Source organism: Anomaloglossus baeobatrachus, chromosome 1 (genome assembly GCF_048569485.1).
Source record: "Anomaloglossus baeobatrachus isolate aAnoBae1 chromosome 1, aAnoBae1.hap1, whole genome shotgun sequence".
NCBI lineage: Eukaryota > Metazoa > Chordata > Amphibia > Anura > Aromobatidae > Anomaloglossus > Anomaloglossus baeobatrachus.
The window spans coordinates 957,413,121-957,432,841 of NC_134353.1; the positions used below are offsets into that span (position 1 = coordinate 957,413,121).

General features: G+C 51.0%; 2 protein-coding genes across 3 annotated transcripts in view; one reads left to right on the forward strand and one right to left on the reverse strand.

The window, feature by feature from the left end:
- Window positions 1–19,721, reverse strand: part of LOC142257625 (uncharacterized) — a 481,515-nt gene that overhangs the window by 236,038 nt on the left and 225,756 nt on the right. The window lies entirely within an intron of this gene.
- LOC142303597 (uncharacterized) overlaps window positions 1–19,721 on the forward strand; it is an 80,690-nt gene that overhangs the window by 44,972 nt on the left and 15,997 nt on the right. Inside the window, exons 6-10 of the mRNA XM_075345109.1 lie at window positions 9,610–9,687; window positions 10,882–11,058; window positions 11,141–11,264; window positions 11,346–11,413; window positions 11,615–11,717. Coding sequence (XP_075201224.1) covers window positions 9,610–9,687; window positions 10,882–11,058; window positions 11,141–11,264; window positions 11,346–11,413; window positions 11,615–11,717 — 550 coding nt within the window. The remainder of the gene's footprint in view (window positions 1–9,609; window positions 9,688–10,881; window positions 11,059–11,140; window positions 11,265–11,345; window positions 11,414–11,614; window positions 11,718–19,721) is intronic.

Here is a 19,721-nt window from a genome sequence, read left to right on the forward strand (position 1 = left end):
ACCCCGCACTACACATGGAAGAGAGAGAGCGACAGACCCCGCACTACACATGAGGGAGAGAAAGCGACAGACCCCGCACTACACATGGGGAGAGAGAGCGACAGACCCCGCACTACACATGGGGGAGAGAGAGCGACAGACCCCGCACTACACATGGGGAGAGAGAGACAGACCCCGCACTACACATGGGGAGAGAGAGAGCGACAGACCCCGCACTACACATGGAAGAGAGAGAGCGACAGACCCCGCACTACACATGAGGGAGAGAAAGCGACAGACCCCGCACTACACATGGAAGAGAGAGAGCGACAGACCCCGCACTACACATGAGGGAGAGAGAGCGACAGACCCCGCACTACACATGGGGGGGGAGAGAGCGAAGCCTCGGATTTTTATCCTCCTTAGGAATTACTACTATTATTGCTTCTCTCATAGATTCAGGTAATACACCTTCCCCCTCCGCCACCTCAAAGACTTTCAATAGTTTGGGTAATAGGATTTCTTCTAACTGTTTATAAATTTCAACTGGTAGCCCGTCTGCTCCCGGTGCCTTGTCATTGCTCATGCCATGCAGAGCGCCCTCCAGTTCATCAATTGTAATAGGTGACTCCAGTTTATCTCTATCCGCCACAGACCACACAGGAAGCTCACCTCGCTCAAGAAATGAGTCCACCTCTTCCACCCTCACCTCTCCGCTAGAAGAATATAGCGTGCGATAGAAATCTTTAAAGACCCCAAGGATCTCCTCAACCTCAGTGACCTGTGTCCCCTCCACCGTGTCCATACCATGCACAAATGAACTACTCCTTTGAGCTGCAGCTATGACCGATAATAGATGACCAACTTTTTCTCCCTCCTCATAAAAATGCAATTTTTGGAATGCCTGCTTCCTTACCGCCTTCTCCAAAAGCATCTTATTAACCTGTTCATGCGCCTGCCTAAGATTTTGCTTCGCATCCGTAGTATTACTCCGAATTGCTTCCAGCTCTGCCTTATCTAAAGCTGGTGTCACACACAGCGACAACGACAACGACGTCGCTGCTACGTCACCATTTTCTGTGACGTTGCAGCGACGTCCCGTCGCTGTCGCTGTGTGTGACATCCAGCAACGACCTGGCCCCTGCTGTGAGGTCGCCGGTCGTTGCTGAATGTCCAGCTTCATTTTTTGATCGTCACTCTCCCGCTGTGACACACACATCGCTGTGTGTGACAGCGAGAGAGCGACGAAATGAAGCGAGCAGGAGCCGGCGTCTGGCAGCTGCGGTCAGCTGTAACCAGCGTAAACATCGGGTAACCAAGGGAAGACCTTTCCCTGGTTACCCGATATTTACCTTCGTTACCAGCCTCCGCCCTTGCTGCCAGTGCCGGCTCCTGCTCTGTGCACATGTGGCTGCAGTACACATAGGGTAATTAACCCGATGTATACTGTAGCAAGGAGAGCAAGGAGCCAGCGCTAAGCAGTGTGCGCGGCTCCCTGCTCTCTGCACTGTGACATGTAGCTGCAGTACACATCGGGTTAATTAACCGATGTGTACTGTACCTAGGAGAGCAAGGAGCCAGCGCTAAGCGCGGCTCCCTGCTCTCTGCACATGTAGCACAGCGACGTTATGATCGCTGCTGCGTCGCTGTATTTGACAGCTAAGCAGCGATCATAACAGCGACTTACAAGGTCGCTGCTACGTCACAGAAAATGGTGACGTAACAGCGACGTCGTTGTCGCTGTCGCTTAGTGTGAACCCAGCTTAAGGCCTCCAGGCTATCTTTCTCATCCTGCCTCGTCTGTGTTTTACGTTTACAGATATCCCTGAACAGGAGCCCCCTGAGGTATGCCTTCATCGCATCCCATACCACCATGGGACCAGTGCTATCCTCGTTGTGGATAAAGAATTCCCCGAAATCCCGTTCTATATTCCCCATATTAATATGATGGATCCATGCTGGATGAAGCTTCCACTCTCCCCTCCTTCCCCCTGTCAGGATCCCCCGTCGTATGGACACTAGAATCGGGCTATGATCTGAAATCACTCTTGTCAGATATTGCACCTCGCCTATCATTGCATCCATCAGATCACTAGCTAGAGCCATGTCAATGCGGAACAGAGTGTTATGTGAAGCCGAATAACAAGAGAAGCAGGATACCCTCCCATTCCTCACTCGCCAGGCATCCACCATTCCAAGTTCCCCAATAAGAGTGCCAAACGAAGTCATCCAACTATCCTGGATACCTGGAGGTCTACTACTCCTATCCCAGTACAGACCTATCACATTATTGAAGTCCCCCACCAGTAAAAAAGGGATTACTCCCCCCTTCTCAGAGAACTTCCTTATCTCCCTTAGTTTGGTGCACATATATAGAGGTGGTATATATATTGCAACTATACACGAGTCTGCCAAATATTTTACACATGACGGCCACACACTGTCCCTCTTTATCCACATACACTTCTATCTCTTCATATTGCACAGAGTTATGGATCAGCAGTGATACACCCCTTGCATAGTTGGAAAAGGTGGAGTGATAGGCCTTCTGCACCCATCTCCTATTTAAAACATGTGTTGTCTCCTTTGTTAGATGCGTTTCTAGTAGACATATTACTGACAGGTTCTGGTCTTGAACATATTTAATTATTGCTGCTCTCCTAGACCTATCTGATAACCCTCTAATATTCCAACTCAACACCTTAATTCTATTCCCCATTATCCCACCCAGTAAAACCATCAAACCTTGTAGTATCTCCCCATGCTGCCTCTACCCTACCCCTTTCCCCCCTCCCCCCCTGCTCCCCTCCCCTCCTGCACCCCACCACTTCCTGTTTTTGAGTACTCCGTGAAGCATCGGGTTTTCCAAACCTGGTCCATAATCCCTACTAAATTCCCCCCCACCTCCCTCGCCTTCCCCCCTTAGACACATTTTGAAACTCGTCCCTTTTCCAACAATTCTCCACTCCCACCCTTTCTATGTATAATCATATTCCACTCAACCAATATAACAGTAAAATGGCGAACAGTAATTTAACTGGAATCTCAAATTGTAAACACCACCACCGCGCCGAATTAGGCAGTCCCCATGTCCTGCGAAGCTCACATCAAACCCTTCCCATTCCCCCTGCATACTACCTCAATCCCAAAGGGAAGGAGGAAAAAAAAAAAAAAAACAAGGGTCCCCTGTAAGCTCCTAAGGATGTCGTAGAGCCTCAGCTGGCCTTCTCCAACACACTGCAGGTTCAGTCAGCTCATTCCTTCAAACGGATCTGCTTTTCGCTGGCGTCCAACCACTGCATGGCTTCCTCCGGAGTTGTAAAAGAGTGCACCCGCTCCGACGCCGTCACTCTTAGGCCCGTTTCACACGTCAGTGAAAAACAGTGAAGTTTTTCACTGGCGTGTAAAACACGCACATGTCCCTGCGTGTGCCGTGATTCACGGCACACGTGGGTTGTCTAAGTGCAATCCGGGCTCCGTTCTCCGTGGCCCGTGATTGCACTTAGAAAACTACTCACCTGTGCGCGCTCCCGCTGTCCATGGTGCTGAACGCTCCCGCGGTGCAGCATCCGGCCGGCGGTGACCCCCGCAGCAGCTGCTTCCGGGTCGGCTGTGTCGCGCATAATGAATATGCGCGACAATAATGAGCCGGCTCAGAAGCAGCCGGCAGAACGGGCTGCAGAGGATATCGCTGGACGCTGGGTGAGTTAAAATGTTTTTTATTTTAAAAGCACGTTTTTTTCTGGCACGTGTTTCACGGACCACACCACTGCGTGGTCCGTGGAACATCAGTGATGCCAGAAAAAAATGGACATGTCTCCGTGCGGCAAACACGCACACGCGGGTACGCCGCATGGAGACACGTGCAGTGAAAAATCACTGATGTGTGAGCAGACCCATTCATTATAATGGGTCTGCGTATGTCAGTGATTCTGGTACGTTTAAAAAAAAGCACAAACGTACCAGAATCACTGACGTGTGAAAGGGGCCTTAGCTTTGCTGGGAACATCATTGAGTATTCCACCCCAATCTCTTGCAGGCGCCTCTTTACTCCAGTAAAAGTCATACGTAGCTTTTGGACAGAAATGGAGTAGTCCGGGTATATGGAAATTCTCTGGCCGTCAATCATAAGATCCTCCATGTCTCTTGCCTTTCGCAGTATAGTGTGCCTGTCCCTGTAGTTGAGGAGCTTGGCTAGCATAGTGCGAGGGCCCTTGCCTGTTGGTTGTGGCTGCATCGGGACTCTGTGTGCACGTTCCACGGCATAGAGCTTGGATAAGACATTAGCCCCAATTTTTTCCCTAAGCCAGTCTTCTACATATTCAGTGGGGTTTCTTCCTTCCGCTTTCTCAGGGATGCCGACAATCCTGAAGTTATTCCTTCTAGAGCGATTCTCTAAATCATCGTTTTTTGCCATGATTACAGCTATCTGCTGTGCAAATGTTTTTTCAGACTTTTGTAGTTTTGTAATATGATCCTCTGTTATCCCCACTCTCTCCTCCACAGCTCCTGTTCTCAGGTCTGCTTTTTTGAGGTCTTTCTTAATGCCAGCAACCTCTGCCTGTAATCCCTTAATTTGCTTTGTCAGGGTAGTCAGAGCTTCTTTACAAAAAGACACCACTGCAAAAACGTCCTTTAAATTTGGGTTTTCTGTAGCCTCCTCTGCACTATGTGCTTTCTCCATCTCTCCTGTATTATCTTGCTGCTCTTCACCATCCCCCATCTCATCAGAGCTGGCATTGTCTTCCCCCTCCTCTCCTTTCTCACCTCTGTTATCTATATGCTGAAGTGATTTCTCTGGAGTCCAGGCAAACTTCTCCAGCCTTATAACGACCTGCATTCTTTGTTGACAGGCTGCATTAGCTTTCTCAGCGTCCTCCCTTATCATGGCACCATCTTGAGAGCTGGGGACTTTCCCGCCTCCATTATCTTTTTGATTGCAACGGACCATGGAACCGCTCTGCATCCACCAGACTCACCCCAGACAAGTCCTCACCACCTTATCTTCCTGACAGCCGGCTGAGGCAGTCATAACAGCGGTGTTCAGGTATTTATCATGTGTGTTTGCAGGAGAGCTCCACAGACACGTCTCCTCACATTGCCGTCCAGGCCACGCCCCCCGATGAGTGATTTGTACAGAGGGAGAATGATGTTTTCATCTCGTTCCCCCAGACCTTTTCTAATGTATCCCATCACCCTATTTGCTTTGGTGGCAGCTGTCTGACACTGGGCACTCCAATTTAGCTTCTTATTGACTAAGATGCCTAAGTCTTTTTCCATGTCTGATTTCCCCAGCAGTTTTCCATTTAGTAAGTAATCGTAGCATCTGTTTCTCCTTCCCATGTGCATAACCTTACACTTATCTGTGTTAAACCTCATTTGCCATTTTTCTGCCCAATTCTCCAATTTACTCAAATCCATCTGTAGTTGCAAACTGTCCTCCTTTGTGTTAACTACCTTACATAGTTTTGTATTATCTGCTAATACTGATATTTTACTCGGTAAACCATCCACCAGATCATTAATAAATATATTAAATAGTAGAGGTCCCAGTACAGACCCCTGTGGTACCCCACTAGTAACCCTGGCCCAATCTGAGTATGCGCCATTAATAACCACTCTTTGTTTTCTATCACTAAGCCAGCTACCTACCCATCTACACACATTTTCCCCGAGCCCAAGCTTTCTCATTTTACTTATCAATCTTTTATGTGGGACAGTGTCAAATGCTTTACCGAAGTCGAGATAAATGACATCCAATGATTCTCCTCGGTCCATGTGAGAGCTTACATCCTCATAGAAGCTGATCAGGTCAGTCTGACAGGAGCGATAAAAAACTTATGCAAAGGATGCGGTGTTTTCGCCGCATCCTTTGCATAGGTTGCACAGCCAGATTGAGCCACACCGCTCAAACCGGATGTGTGAAAGCAGCCTTAGGCAGGTCATACTTAATGGAGCGTTTACATGATCACTCTGCATTTCCCGTGGCATATGCTTTTCCTGTGTGAACACAGTTGAGAAAAAAGTATTTAAAACATTTGCTTTTCCCACATCACTCTCTATGATTTTACCCTCATTGTTCTTTAAAGGGCCGACACCTTCAATTTTTATCTTTTTTCTGTTTATATAATTAAAGAATAGTTTGGGATTTGTTTTGCTTTCCTTAGCAATGAGTCTCTCAGTTTCTACTTTTGCTAAATGTATTTGTTTTTTACAAATTATATTTTTTTCGCTATATCTTTTTAATGCTTCTTCGCTGCAGACTCCCAGAATCATGAAGGTGTTCATTGGCAAACGTCAGATGGGCCGGCTGCACATGGGCCTTCAGAAGGGTAAGCTGCACATGGGCCTTCTTGAGCAGTGGGACTTTGCCGACACTGAAGGATTTTAAGCCATTACGGCGTAATGTGTTACCAATGGTTTTCTTGGTGACTGTGGTCCCAGCTGCCTTAAGATCATTAACAAGTTCCCCCATGTAGTTTTATGCTGATCTCTCACCTTCCTCACGATCCTGAATACCCTATGAGGTGAGATTTTGCATGGAGCACCAGATCGATGTCAATTGACATTCATTTTGTATTTCTTCCATTTTTTTTACTATTGCACCAAGTTGTCTCCTCACCCAGCGTCTTACTTATGGTTTTGTAGCCCATTCCAGCCTTGTGCAGGGCTATGATCTTGTCCATGATATTCTTAGAAAGCTCTTTGGTCTTCCATGTTGTAAAGGTTAGGGTACCGTCACACTTTAGCGACGCTCCAGCGATCCCACCAGCGATCTGACCTGGTCAGGATCACTGGTGCGTCGCTACATGGCTGCTGGTGAGCTGTCAATCAGACAGATCTCGCCAGTGACCAGCCACCAGCAATGCGTGGAAGCGATGCTGCGCTTGGTAACTAAGGTAAATATCGGGTAACCAAGCGCTTGGTTACCCGATATTTACCTTCATTACCAGCACACACCGCTTAGTGCTGGCTCTCTGCACTCCTAGCCAGAGTACACATCGGGTTAGTAAGCAAACCGCTTTGCTTATTTACCGGATGTGTACTCCGGCTACGTGTGCAGGGAGCCGGCGCTGGCAGCCTGAGAACGGCGGACGCTAGTAATCAAGGTAAATATCGGGTAACCAAGCAAAGCACTTCACTTGGTTACCCGATATTTACCTTGGTTACAGCTTACCGCAGGCTGCTAGACGCCGGCTCCTGCTCCCTGCACATTCAGATCGTTGCTCTCTCGCTGTCAAACACGCCGATGTGTGCTTCATAGCAGGAGAGCAATGTCCAAAAAATGAAGCAGAGCAGTGTGTAACGAGCAGCGATTTCACAGCAGGGCCAGGTCACTGCTCAGTGTCACACACAGCGAGATCGCTAATGAGGTCACTGGTGCGTCACAAAAACCGTGACTCAGCAGCGATCTCGCTAGCGATCTCGCTATGTGAGAAGTACCTCTTAGAGTCTGACTGATTAATTGAGTTTGTGGACAGGAGTCTTTTATACGGGGGACAATGTAAGACAGCGTCTATAATGCAGGTAACAAGTTGATTAGGAGCTTCTTAGTGTCTGTAGGAGCCAGAAATGTTAATGGTTGGTAGGGGATCAAATACTTAGGGTATATGCGCACGCTGCATTCTGTGAAGTGCAGAAAAAAATGCACCCTCTGGCAGACTGGATAACTATAAACACTGCGTTTGACAAAAAAATGCATCCAAAACGCATGTATTTTGGATACATTTTGAATACATTTTGGATGCATTTTTGACAGTGCGTTCCCACTCGACTCTACTACATCCCCATAGAGCATGACTGGCTGCGCGATCAGAATGAACTCGGATGAACTTCACCCGACTTCATTGTCATTGTGCAGCTCTGTCTGTGTGCCGCAGCCTGATTTGCGGTCACTGGTTAAGGACTCACTGGTGACCGCAATCCCCTGAGTGACTAAAGTGAGCCGTGGGATTAGCGGTGCTGTCACTCAGGTTACCCGGGCCAGCTGGAGTCCTCCACCCAAGACCGCAAATCACCTGAGTGAGGGCACCGCTGATCGCGAGGCTCACTTCAGTCACTCGGGCGACTTGCTGTCACAGTTGGAGGACTTCAGCTGTGCCCGCACGCGGGTAACCTAAGTGACGTCATCGCTGATAGCGCGACTCACTTCAGTTGCTCCGTGGATCTGACAGAGCGCGGTCGTGGTCTGTGGCCGCTCGCTGTCAGCTTCCGGTGTACCAGAGCTGAAAGCGTCGTAGCACCTCGTGTGGATTACGTCGGATCTGGATGGGTGTTTGGTGGGTAATAAAGTGGTGAAAGAGGGTGTTTTTTGTTTTTGTTTTTTTTTTGTTTTGTTTTTTTCCTGTTATTCCAAATAAAGGAATTTTCGGTGTTTGTGTTTATTTTCTTTAACGTGCAGATTAATCATTGGTGGTGTCTCATAGACGCCTGCCATGATTAACCTAGGACTTTGTGGCAGCTATGGGCTGCCATTAACTCCTTATTACCCCGATTGCAACCGCACCAGGGCAATTCGGGATGAGCCGTGTAGAGTCCTGGGACTGTCGCATCGATGCGGCAATTTCGGGCGGCTGCTGGCTGATATTTTTAGGTTGGGGGGCTCCCCATAACGTGGGGCTCCCCATCCTGAGAATACCAGCCTTCAGCTGTGTGGCTTTATCTTGGCTGGTATCAAAATTGGGGGGACTGCACACCTTTTTTCTTTTAATTATTTATTTTACTGCACTACATAGACCCGCCCACCAGCAGCTGTGATTGGTTGCAATGAAACAGCTGTCACTCAGCGTGAGGGCTTTTCTGAATGCAACCAATCATAGGCGCCGGTGGGCGGGAGAAGCAGTGAATACGAGATGGAAAAATGAGCGGCCGGCATTTTCAAAAGCAGGAGAAGACTCCAAAGTAGTGTGACAGCCGTGCAGCGCCGTGCCGGTGATCGGTGAGTATGAGAGAGGGGGAGAGGGAGGGACCGACAGAGACCGAAAGACCTGCATTCTGTTTGTCAAAAAAGCATGCAGAGCACAGCAAAAATGCAGTGCAAGCGCAGTTTAATTGTGTTTTGACACATTTCATTGATTTCAATGGGTGGAAAAAGCAACCAAAACGCACAAAAGAAGTGACATGCGGCTTTTTTAAACGCATCGATTTTGTCAAATATTTGGTATCCAAAACGCTGCCTAAAAAAGCAACGTGCGCATGGAATTTGACTTCTCATAGACTTTGCTGGGGAAGCACAACGCATGCATGTTTGACAATGACACGCTGCAGTTTTAAACGCAGCCAAAATGCAGGGAAAAATGCAACGTGCGCACACAGCCTTATTTCTCTCTGCAAAATGGAAATAATTTTATATAATTTATACAATGTGATTTTTCTAGATTTTATTTTAGATATTCTATCTCTCAATGGTAAAATTAACCTATCCTTATAATTATAGACTGTTCATGTCTTTGTCAGTGGAAAAACTTACACAATCAGCAAGGGGTCAAATACTTATTTCCCCTTCTTCTCTTCAGTTGTTTTTTTGTTTTTCCTTTTAGTTGATTTCCTTAACATCATCTCATCCTCTGTATAATAAAGGATCAATCTTCTGTTGTTTTCTTTTAATTTTTCCTGATTGACACAAAAAAGATGATTAAGGACAAAGATGACATTATGGAGAAGATATTACACCTGAGTCTGGAGATAATCTTCCATCTTACTGGAGAGGTGAGAGGCTGTGATGTCATCACATTACATCATTATCTATGGGGATAACAGAGGATATGACCGGGGAGGTGAGAGGCTCTGATGTCATCACATTACATCATTATCTATGGGAATAACAGAGGATATGACCGGGGAGGTGAGAGGCTCTGATGTCATCACATTACATCATTATCTATGGGGATAACAGAGGATATGACCGGGGAGGTGAGAGGCTCTGATGTCATCACATTACATCATTATCTATGGGGATAACAGAGGATATGACCGGGGAGGTGAGAGGTTCTGATGTCATCACATTACATCATCTATGGGAATAACAGAGCATATAACCGAGGAGGTGAGAGGCTCTGATGTCATCACATTACATCACTATCTATGGGAGTAACAGAGGATATGACCGGGGAGGTGAGAGGCTCTGATGTCATCACATTACATCATTATCTATGGGGATAACAGAGGATATGACCGGGGAGGTGAGAGGTTCTGATGTCATCACATTACATCATTATCTATGGGAATAACAGAGGATATGACCAGGGAGGTGAGAGGTTCTGATGTCATCACATTACATCATCTATGGGAATAACAGAGCATATAACCGAGGAGGTGAGAGGCTCTGATGTCATCACATTACATCACTATCTATGGGAGTAACAGAGGATATGACCGGGGAGGTGAGAGGTTCTGATGTCATCACATTACATCATCTATGGGAATAACAGAGGATATAACCGAGGAGGTGAGAGGCTCTGATGTCATCACATTACATCACTATCTATGGGAGTAACAGAGGATATGACCGGGGAGGTGAGAGGTTCTGATGTCATCACATTACATCATCTATGGGAATAACAGAGGATATAACCGAGGAGGTGAGAGGCTCTGATGTCATCACATTACATCACTATCTATGGGAGTAACAGAGGATATGACCGGGGAGGTGAGAGGTTCGGATTTCATCACATTACATCATCTATGGGAATAACAGAGGATATAACCGGGGAGGTGAGAGGCTCTGATGTCATCACATTACATCATTATCTATGGGAATAACAGAGGATATGACCGGGGAGGTGAGAGGTTCTGATGTCATCACATTACATCATTATCTATGGGAATAACAGAGGATATGACCGGGGAGGTGATGGACTCTGGAAATGTCTGTAGTGATATTATTAATGTCTCCACACTCAGGATTACACAGTAGTGAGGACCTCTAGGGATCGCTGTCAGGCCCCTGTGTCTGAAGGACGGGGAGGAACCCTGAGCCCAATCCCGGGGCCTCCACCTCACCCCCAGATACATGAGGACATCAATGACCAGAAGATCCTAGAACTCACCAACAAGATGCTTGAGCTGCTGACTGGAGAGGTGACACTGCTGGGAATGCTGGGACATTATACAGGACGGCACTGGAGGATTCTGGGTGATGACGGTATCATTGTGTTGTCAGGTTCCTATAAGGTGTCAGGACGTCAGCGTCTATTTCTCCATGGAGGAGTGGGAGTATCTAGAAGGACACAAGGAGCGGTACAAGGAGGTGATGATGGAGGAGCCCCAGCCCCGCACATCACCAGGTAATAGACAGGACTGAATACACCCGGCCTATAATTATCTGTATGTAATAATGATGTCCGTCCTGTCTGTGTGTCCTGCAGGTCTCTCCAGTACGAGGATGACCCCAGAGAGATGTCCCGCTCCTCCTCCTCCTCCACAGGATCCTCAGGTAGATGGAGATCTCCCCTATGAGGTGTAGACGGCTCTGACCTCCTTGTGGTCAGTCTTGTTTTCTCCTCCAGTATTAGATGGTTTATACTTGTGTAATGAGAGTGGTGGAGACGGCAGGATCACAGCTGACCACAGACCTCAAATGTCCGGATCTTATCTCCATTATTCCCGGGGACTTTTACAATATTTTGTTTTGCAGCTTTTGGATCCGGATAAAGATCTGAGCAATATTAATTCTCCAGAGAGAAATGTGAGGGGCGATCAGCGGAGTAACGAGGGGATTCCTACAGATCACCGCCCCGGTGAGTACAGACCACCCAATAACGCACACAAGTCACACATTCCTATTTTCCGCTCTTTGCTGTGTCAGTTTCTCCAGCGGTATATTAACCCTTCATTTACAATACACATGAAATGTGACTGAATCTGTGATCTCGGTGCAGGTGATAACACGGGATGTGCAGTTATGTTATAGAGGAGAAATACAGCTGGACATGAATTCTGCCGATGTGAGCGAGGACGAGTTCCAGCTCTTTCCTATTATCCGCTGTCAGGGCTGATCAGGGGTTTCTCCAGTTTAGGGACAAACTGACAATCCATTATCTCCTATTACATTCATGTCAGTGTGTGACAGATACAGAACATGGGGACATAAACTCACTTGTTTATTTTCACAAGGTAAACCAATATAACTGCACAAAATTTAGAAATAAACATTTCTGACATGCAAAAACAAAACCCCAAAAAATTAGTGACCAATATAGCCACCTTTCTTTATGATGACACTCAACAGCCTACCATCCATAGATTCTGTCAGTTGCTTGATCTGTTTACGATCAACATTGCGTGCAGCAGCCACCATAGGCTCCCAGACACTGTTATGAGAGGTGTACTGTTTTCCCTCCCTGTCGATCTTACATTTTATGAGGGACCACAGGTTCTCTATGGGGTTCAGATCAGGTGAACAAGGGGGCCATGTTATTATTTTTTCATCTTTTAGACCAGGGGTGGGGGACCTTCGACCTTTTCTGCGGCCCCTGGGCAGATTCCAGAGACCCCAGTACTCGAGTGGCAGCTATGTCTTGCTGCTGGCCCTTTAGAGCCTGTGCTCCTCGGTCCTTCCCACGGCAGCCTGTGCTCCTTGTTCTTCCTCACTGCTGCCTGTGTCCCTGGGCCCTCGACACTGCTGCCTGTTCCCCTGCGGCCTCCACACTGGTTTGTTTGTGCTCCCATGCCTGTTTGCCCCACGGCAGTCTGTGCTCCTCGGTCTTCCCCCACGGCAGCCTGTGCTCCTCGGTCTTCCCCCCACGGCAGCCTGTGCTCTCGGTCTTCCCCCCACGGCAGCCTGTGCTCCTCGGTCTTCCCCCCACGGCAGCCTGTGTTCCTCGGTCTTCCCCCCACGGCAGCCTGTGCTCTCGGTCTTCCCCCCCACAGCAGCCTGTGCTCCTCGGTCTTCCCCCACGGCAGCCTGTGCTCCTCGGTTTTTCCCCACGGCAGCCTGTGCTCCTCGGTTTTTCCCCATGGCAGCCTGTGCTCCTTGGTCTTCCCCCACGGCAGCCTATGCTCCTCGGTCCTCCCTACGGCAGCCTATATTCCTCGGTCCTCCCCTCGGCAGCTTGTGCTCCTCGGGCTTCCCCACTGCTGCCGGTGTCCCTGCGCCCTCGACACTGCTGCCGGTGTCCCTGCGCCCTCGACACTGCTGCCTGTGTCCCTGCGCCCTCGACACTGCTGCCTGTGCCCCTGCGGCATCCACACTGCTGCCTGTTCCCCTGCGGCCTCCACACTGGTTTGTTTGTGCTCCCATGCCTGTTTGCCCCACGGCTGCCTGTGCTCCTCGGTCCACCCCACGGCAGCCTGTGCTCCTCAGTCTTCCCCCACGGCAGCCTGTGCTCCTCGGTCTTCCCCCACGGCAGCCTGTGCTCCTCGGTCTTCCCCCACGGCAGCCTGTGCTCCTTGGTCTTCCCCCACGGCAGCCTATGCTCCTCGGTCCTCCCTACGGCAGCCTGTATTCCTCGGTCCTCCCCTCGGCAGCTTGTGCTCCTCGGACTTCCCCACTGCTGCCTGTGTCCCTGCGCCCTCAACACTGCTGCCTGTGTCCCTGCGCCCTCGACACTGTTGCCTGTGCCCCTGCGGCATCCACACTGCTGCCTGTTCCCCTGCGGCCTCCACACTGGTTTGTTTGTGCTACCATGCCTGTTTGCCCCACGGCAGCCTGTGCTCCTCGGTCCACCCCATGGCAGCCTGTGCTCCTCAGTCTTCCCCCATGGCAGCCTGTGCTCCTCGGTCTTTCCCCACGGCAGCCTGTGCTCCTCGGTCTTCCCCCACGGCAGCCTGTGCTCCTCGGTCTTCCCCGACGGCAGCCTGTGCTCCTCGGTCTTCCCCCCACGGCACCCTGTGCTCCTCGGTCTTCCCCCCACGGCAGCCTGTGCTCCTCGATCTTCCCCCCACGGCAGCCTGTGCTCCTCGGTCTTCCCCCCCACGGCAGCCTGTGCTCCTCGGTCTTCCCCCACGGCAGCCTGTGCTCCTTGGTCTTCCCCCACGGCAGCCTATGCTCCTCGGTCCTCCCTACGGCAGCCTGTATTCCTCGGTCCTCCCCTCGGCAGCTTGTGCTCCTCGGGCTTCCCCACTGCTGCCTGTGTCCCTGCGCCCTCAACACTGCTGCCTGTGTCCCTGCGCCCTCGACACTGTTGCCTGTGCCCCTGCGGCATCCACACTGCTGCCTGTTCCCCTGCGGCCTCCACACTGGTTTGTTTGTGCTACCATGCCTGTTTTCCCCACGGCAGCCTGTGCTCCTCGGTCCACCCCACGGCAGCCTGTGCTCCTCAGTCTTCCCCCATGGCAGCCTGTGCTCCTCGGTCTTCCCCCACGGCAGCCTGTGCTCCTCAGTCTTCCCCCACGGCAGCCTGTGGTCCTCGGTCTTCCCCGACGGCAGCCTGTGCTCCTCGGTCTTCCCCCACGGCAGCCTGTGCTCCTCGGTCTTCCCCCCAAGGCAGCCTGTGCTCCTCGGTCTTCCCCCCACGGCAGCCTGTGCTCCTCGGTCTTCCCCCCACTGCAGCCTGTGCTCCTCGGTCTTCCCCCCCACGGCAGCCTGTGCTCCTCGGTCTTCCCCCCACGGCAGCCTGTGCTCTCGGTCTTCCCCCCACGGCAGCCTGTGCTCCTCGGTCTTCCTCCACGGCAGCCTGTGCTCCTCGGTCTCCCCCCCCCCCCCCCACGGCAGCCTGTGCTCCTCGGTCTTCCCCCCCCCCCCCACGGCAGCCTGTGCTCCTCGGTCTTCCCCTACGGCAGCCTGTGCTCCTCGGTCTTCCTTCACGGCAGCCTGTACTGCTCGGTTTTCCCCCATGGCAGCCTGTGCTCCTTGGTCTTCCCCCACGGCAGCCTATGCTCCTCGGTCCTCCCTACGGCAGCCTGTATTCCTCGGTCCTCCCCTCGGCAGCTTGTGCTCCTTGGGCTTCCCCACTGCTGCCGGTGTCCCTGCGCCCTCGACACTGCTGCCGGTGTCCCTGCGCCCTCGACACTGCTGCCTGTGTCCCTGAGCCCTCGACACTGCTACCTGTGCCCCTGCGGCATCCACACTGCTGCCTGTGCCCCTGCGGCCTCCACACTGGTTTGTTTGTGCTCCCATGCCTGTTTGCCCCTCCAGCCTGTGCTCCTCGGTCCACCCCACGGCAGCCTGTGCTCCTCAGTCTTCCCCCACGGAAGCCTGTGCTCCTTGGTCTTCCCCCACGGCAGCCTGTGCTACTTGGTCTTCCCCCCCCCACGACAGCCTGTGCTCCTCGGTCTTCCCCCACGGCAGCCTGTGCTCCTCGGTCTTCCGCCCACGGCAGCCTGTGCTCCTCGGTCTTCCGCCCACGGCAGCCTGTGCTCCTCGGTCTTCCGCCCACGGCAGCCTGTGCTCCTCGGTCTTCCGCCCACGGCAGCCTGTGCTCCTCGGTCTTCCGCCCACGGCAGCCTGTGCTCCTCGGTCTTCCCCCACGGCAGCCTGTGCTTCTCGGTCTTCCTTCACGGCAGCCTGTACTGCTCGGTTTTCCCCCATGGCAGCCTGTGCTCCTTGGTCTTCCCCCACGGCAGCCTATGCTCCTCGGTCTTCCCCCACGGCAGCCTGTGCTCCTTGGTCTTCCCCCACGGCAGCCTATGCTCCTCGGTCCTCCCTACGGTAGCCTGTATTCCTCGGTCCTCCCCTCGGCAGCTTGTGCTCCTCGGGCTTCCCCACTGCTGCCTGTGTCCCTGCGCCCTCGACACTGCTGCCGGTGTCCCTGTGCCCTCGACACTGCTGCCTGTGTCCCTGCACCCTCGACACTGCTGCCTGTGTCCCTTCGCCCTCGACACTGCTGCCTGTGTCCCTTCGCCCTCGACACTGCTGCCTGTGTCCCTTGCGCCCTCGACACTGCTGGCTGTGTCCCTGCGCCCTCGACACTGCTGGCTGTGTCCCTGCGCCCTCGACACTGCTGCCTGTGTCCCTTTGCCCTCGACACTGATGCCTGTGCCCCTGCGCCCTCGACACTGCTGCCTGTGCCCCTGCGCCCTCGACACTGCTGCCTTTGCCCCTGCGCCCTCGACACTGCTGCCTGTGCCCCTGCACCCTCGACACTGCTGCCTGTGCCCCTGCGCCCTCGACACTGCTGCCTGTGCCCCTGCGCCCTCGACACTGCTGCCTGTGCCCCCCCCTATATGTCTGTACCCCCAGCAATGTCCTTACATTTCTCCCAAGCGGGACTGCACAGCGGCACACACACGCGATCAGCACGTTTTGGCATCAGACCCTGGTCCTGCCCTTATGGGCCTTTCATTATATGTCCTCATAGTTTAAACAGCAGGCTGCCTTTTTCTAAATAAAAACGAAGGTTCCTAATACTGAGGTTCACGCATGATATAGCCCATATTCCCCTTAGCCTGCTTGAATTGCAGGCTGTTGTTATTTTTAGGCATATTTAGCCTTAATAGCAGGCCCCAGAGTCCGCTCTAATCAACAGGTTCCAAATCATATGACTGTAATCCGTCAGCTATCTATTTAGACCAATTGCTTGTTGCAGCCCTGCATATCACAAAAACATCCTTCCTGGGCATATCATTACGTACCTTAAGTGCTATCTTTATCTTGGCTCCATCCCAACCTGTATCTGTTGGTTGAGAAGCGCCTGGGTCCCCCCCCCCCCGGGTACTACTCACCTTTACTGTATGAGATCCGATAAAGATAGCCCTGTCTGATGAAAGCCGAATAGGCTGAACCGTCACAATATTTCAGATTTATCAATATGTCAGATTGACCATTTTTTTTCAACCTATACACCAATAAAATGTATTTTGACCGCAAGGATGTTGTTTTCCTTTTTCTTTTACTCCTTTTGGGGTAGTGTGCCAGAGTTCCTCCTTAAGATTACTGTATTTTTCTCCAGAGCTCCTATATGGTGATGCGGGGCGTTAATCTATAATCTATGGTCTTACATTTCTCCCAGCCGTCCCAAGTGATATATAATCCTCCCAGCAATATATATTCCTCCCAGCCCTCCCCAGTGATGTATAGTGCTCCTAGCCCTCTCCAGTGATGTATAGTTCTCCCAGCTCTCCCCAGTATTGTCTAGTCCTCCCAGCCCTCCCCAGTATTGTCTAGTCCTCCCAGCCCTCCCTAGTATTGTCTAGTCCTCCCATCCCTCCCCAGTATTGTCTAGGCCTCCCAGCCCTCCCCACTATTGTCTAGGCCTCCCAGCCCTCCCAAGTGATGTCTAGGCCTCCCAGCCCTCCCAAGTGATGTCTAGGCCTCCCAGCCCTCCCAAGTGATGTCTAGGCCTCCCAGCCCTCCCCAGTGATGTCTAGGCCTCCCAGCCCTCCCCAGTGATGTCTAGGCCTCCCAGCCCTCCCCAGTGATGTCTAGGCCTCCCAGCCCTCCCCAGTGATGTCTAGGCCTCCCAGCCCTCCCCAGTGATGTCTAGGCCTCCCAGCCCTCCCCAGTGATGTCTAGGCCTCCCAGCCCTCCCCAGTGATGTCTAGGCCTCCCAGCCCTCCCCAGTGATGTCTAGGCCTCCCAGCCCTCCCCAGTGATGTCTAGGCCTCCCAGCCCTCCCCAGTGATGTCTAGGCCTCCCAGCCCTCCCCAGTGATGTCTAGGCCTCCCAGCCCTCCCCGAGGGATGTCTAGGCCTCCCAGCCCTCCCCGAGGGATGTCTAGGCCTCCCAGCCCTCCCCGAGGGATGTCTAGGCCTCCCAGCCCTCCCCGAGGGATGTCTAGGCCTCCCAGCCCTCCCCGAGGGATGTCTAGGCCTCACAGCCCTCCCCAGTGATGTCCTCCCAGCCGTCTCAAGTGATGTGTATGCCCCCAATGTCTCCTGTGATGTATATGCCCTCAGCATCTCTTGTGACGTATATGCCCCCAATGTCACCTGTGATGTATATGCTTTCAGCATCTCCTGTGATGTATTTGCCCTCAGCATCTCCTGTGATGTATTTGCCCTCAGCATCTCCTGTGATGTATATGCCCTCAGCATCTCCTGTGATGTATATGCACTCAGCATCTCCTGTGATGTATATGCCCTCAGCATCGCCTGGGATGTATATGCCCTCAGCATCGCCTGTGATGTATATGCCCTCAGCATCGCCTGTGATGTATATGCCCTCAGCATCTCCTGTGATGTATATGCCCTCAGCATCTCCTGTGAGGTATATGCCCTCAGCATCTCCTGTGATGTATATGCCCTCAGCATCTCCTGTGATGTATATGCCCTCAGCATCTCCTGTGATGTATATGCCCTCGGCATCGCCTTTGATGTATATGTCCTTGGCATCTCCTGTGATGTATATGCCCTCAGCATTTCCAGTGATGTATATGAGCTCAGCGTCTCCTTTGTGATGTATATACAGCAGTCCCAGCTGACACAAACATAGGAAAAGCAGTTGTCAGAAGCAACAAGATCAATATCGCCTAATATCATAGCTGCACCAAAAACAAAAAGCTCCAGCCACCACGATGAGTTAATTGTTTGAGCAATTATAGCAGGGTCATTTTTAAAATAATAATGTTGTGCGCACCCGAAGGTTGGTAGAAAATTCCAAATGGCCCTCGGCAGTAAAAAGGTTCCCCACCCCTGTTTTAGACCTTTCCTGGCCAGCCACTCTGTGGAGTAGTTGGATGTCTGTGATGGAACATTGTCCTGCATGAAAATCATGTTTTTCTTGAACCATACCGACTTCTTCTTGTACCACTGCTTGAAGAAGTTGTCTTCCAGAAACTGGCAGTAGGTCTGGGAGTTGAGCTTCACTCCATCGTCAACCCGAAAAGGTCCCACAAGTTCATCTTTGATGATACCAGCCCATACCAGTACCCCACCTCCACCTTGCTGGCATCTGAGTCGGAGTGGAGCTCTCTGCCCTTTACTGATCCAGCCTCTGGCCCATCCATCTGCCCATCAAGAGTCGCTCTCATTTCATCAGTCCATAAAAACTTTTAAAAATCATTCTTAAGATATTTCTTAGCCCAGTCTTGACATTTTATCTTATGTTTCTTGTTCAAAGGTGGTCGTTTTTCAGCCTTCCTTACATTGGCCATATCCCTGAGTATGGCACACCTTGTGCTTTTTGATACTCCAGTAACGTTGCAGCTCTGAAATATGGCCAAACTGGTGGCAAATGGCATCTTGGCAGCTTCACGTTTGATTTTCCTCAATTCGAGGGTAGTTATTTTGCGCCTTTTTTGCCCAACACGCTTCTTACGACCCTGTTGGCTATTTTCCATAAAACTCTTGATTGTTCGGTGATCACGCTTCAAAAGTTTGGCAATGTCAAGATTGCTGCATCCCTCTGCAAGACATCTCACAATTTTGGACTTTTCAGAGCCTGTCAAATTTCTCTTCTGACCCACTTTGCCAAAGGAAAGGAAGTTGCCTAATAATTAAGCACACCTTATATAGGGTGTTGATGTCATTACACCACACCCTCCTAATTAGAGATGCACATCACCTGATTTACTTAATTGGTAGTTGGCTCTGAGCCTATACAGCGTGGAGTAGGACAACATGTATAAAAAGTATCATGTGATCAAAATACTCATCTGCCTAATAATTCTGCACACAGTGTATAACCCATTGTGTCCTGATAGGATGTCCGGCGTTCAGCAATTTAATCCTGATATTGGGGGGGATTTTTGAGCGATTCTTCTACTGACATACTTTCATCAGTGAATGTGCCGGATACGAGTTTAAAAATCGGAATAAGGATAAATTATTTCTATATTCTGATCTGATTTTCTTCTAGAAGAGAAATGTACAGATTTTATTTTTAATCATAAGATGCTAAAATATAACAAATCTTTCCTTGGTTG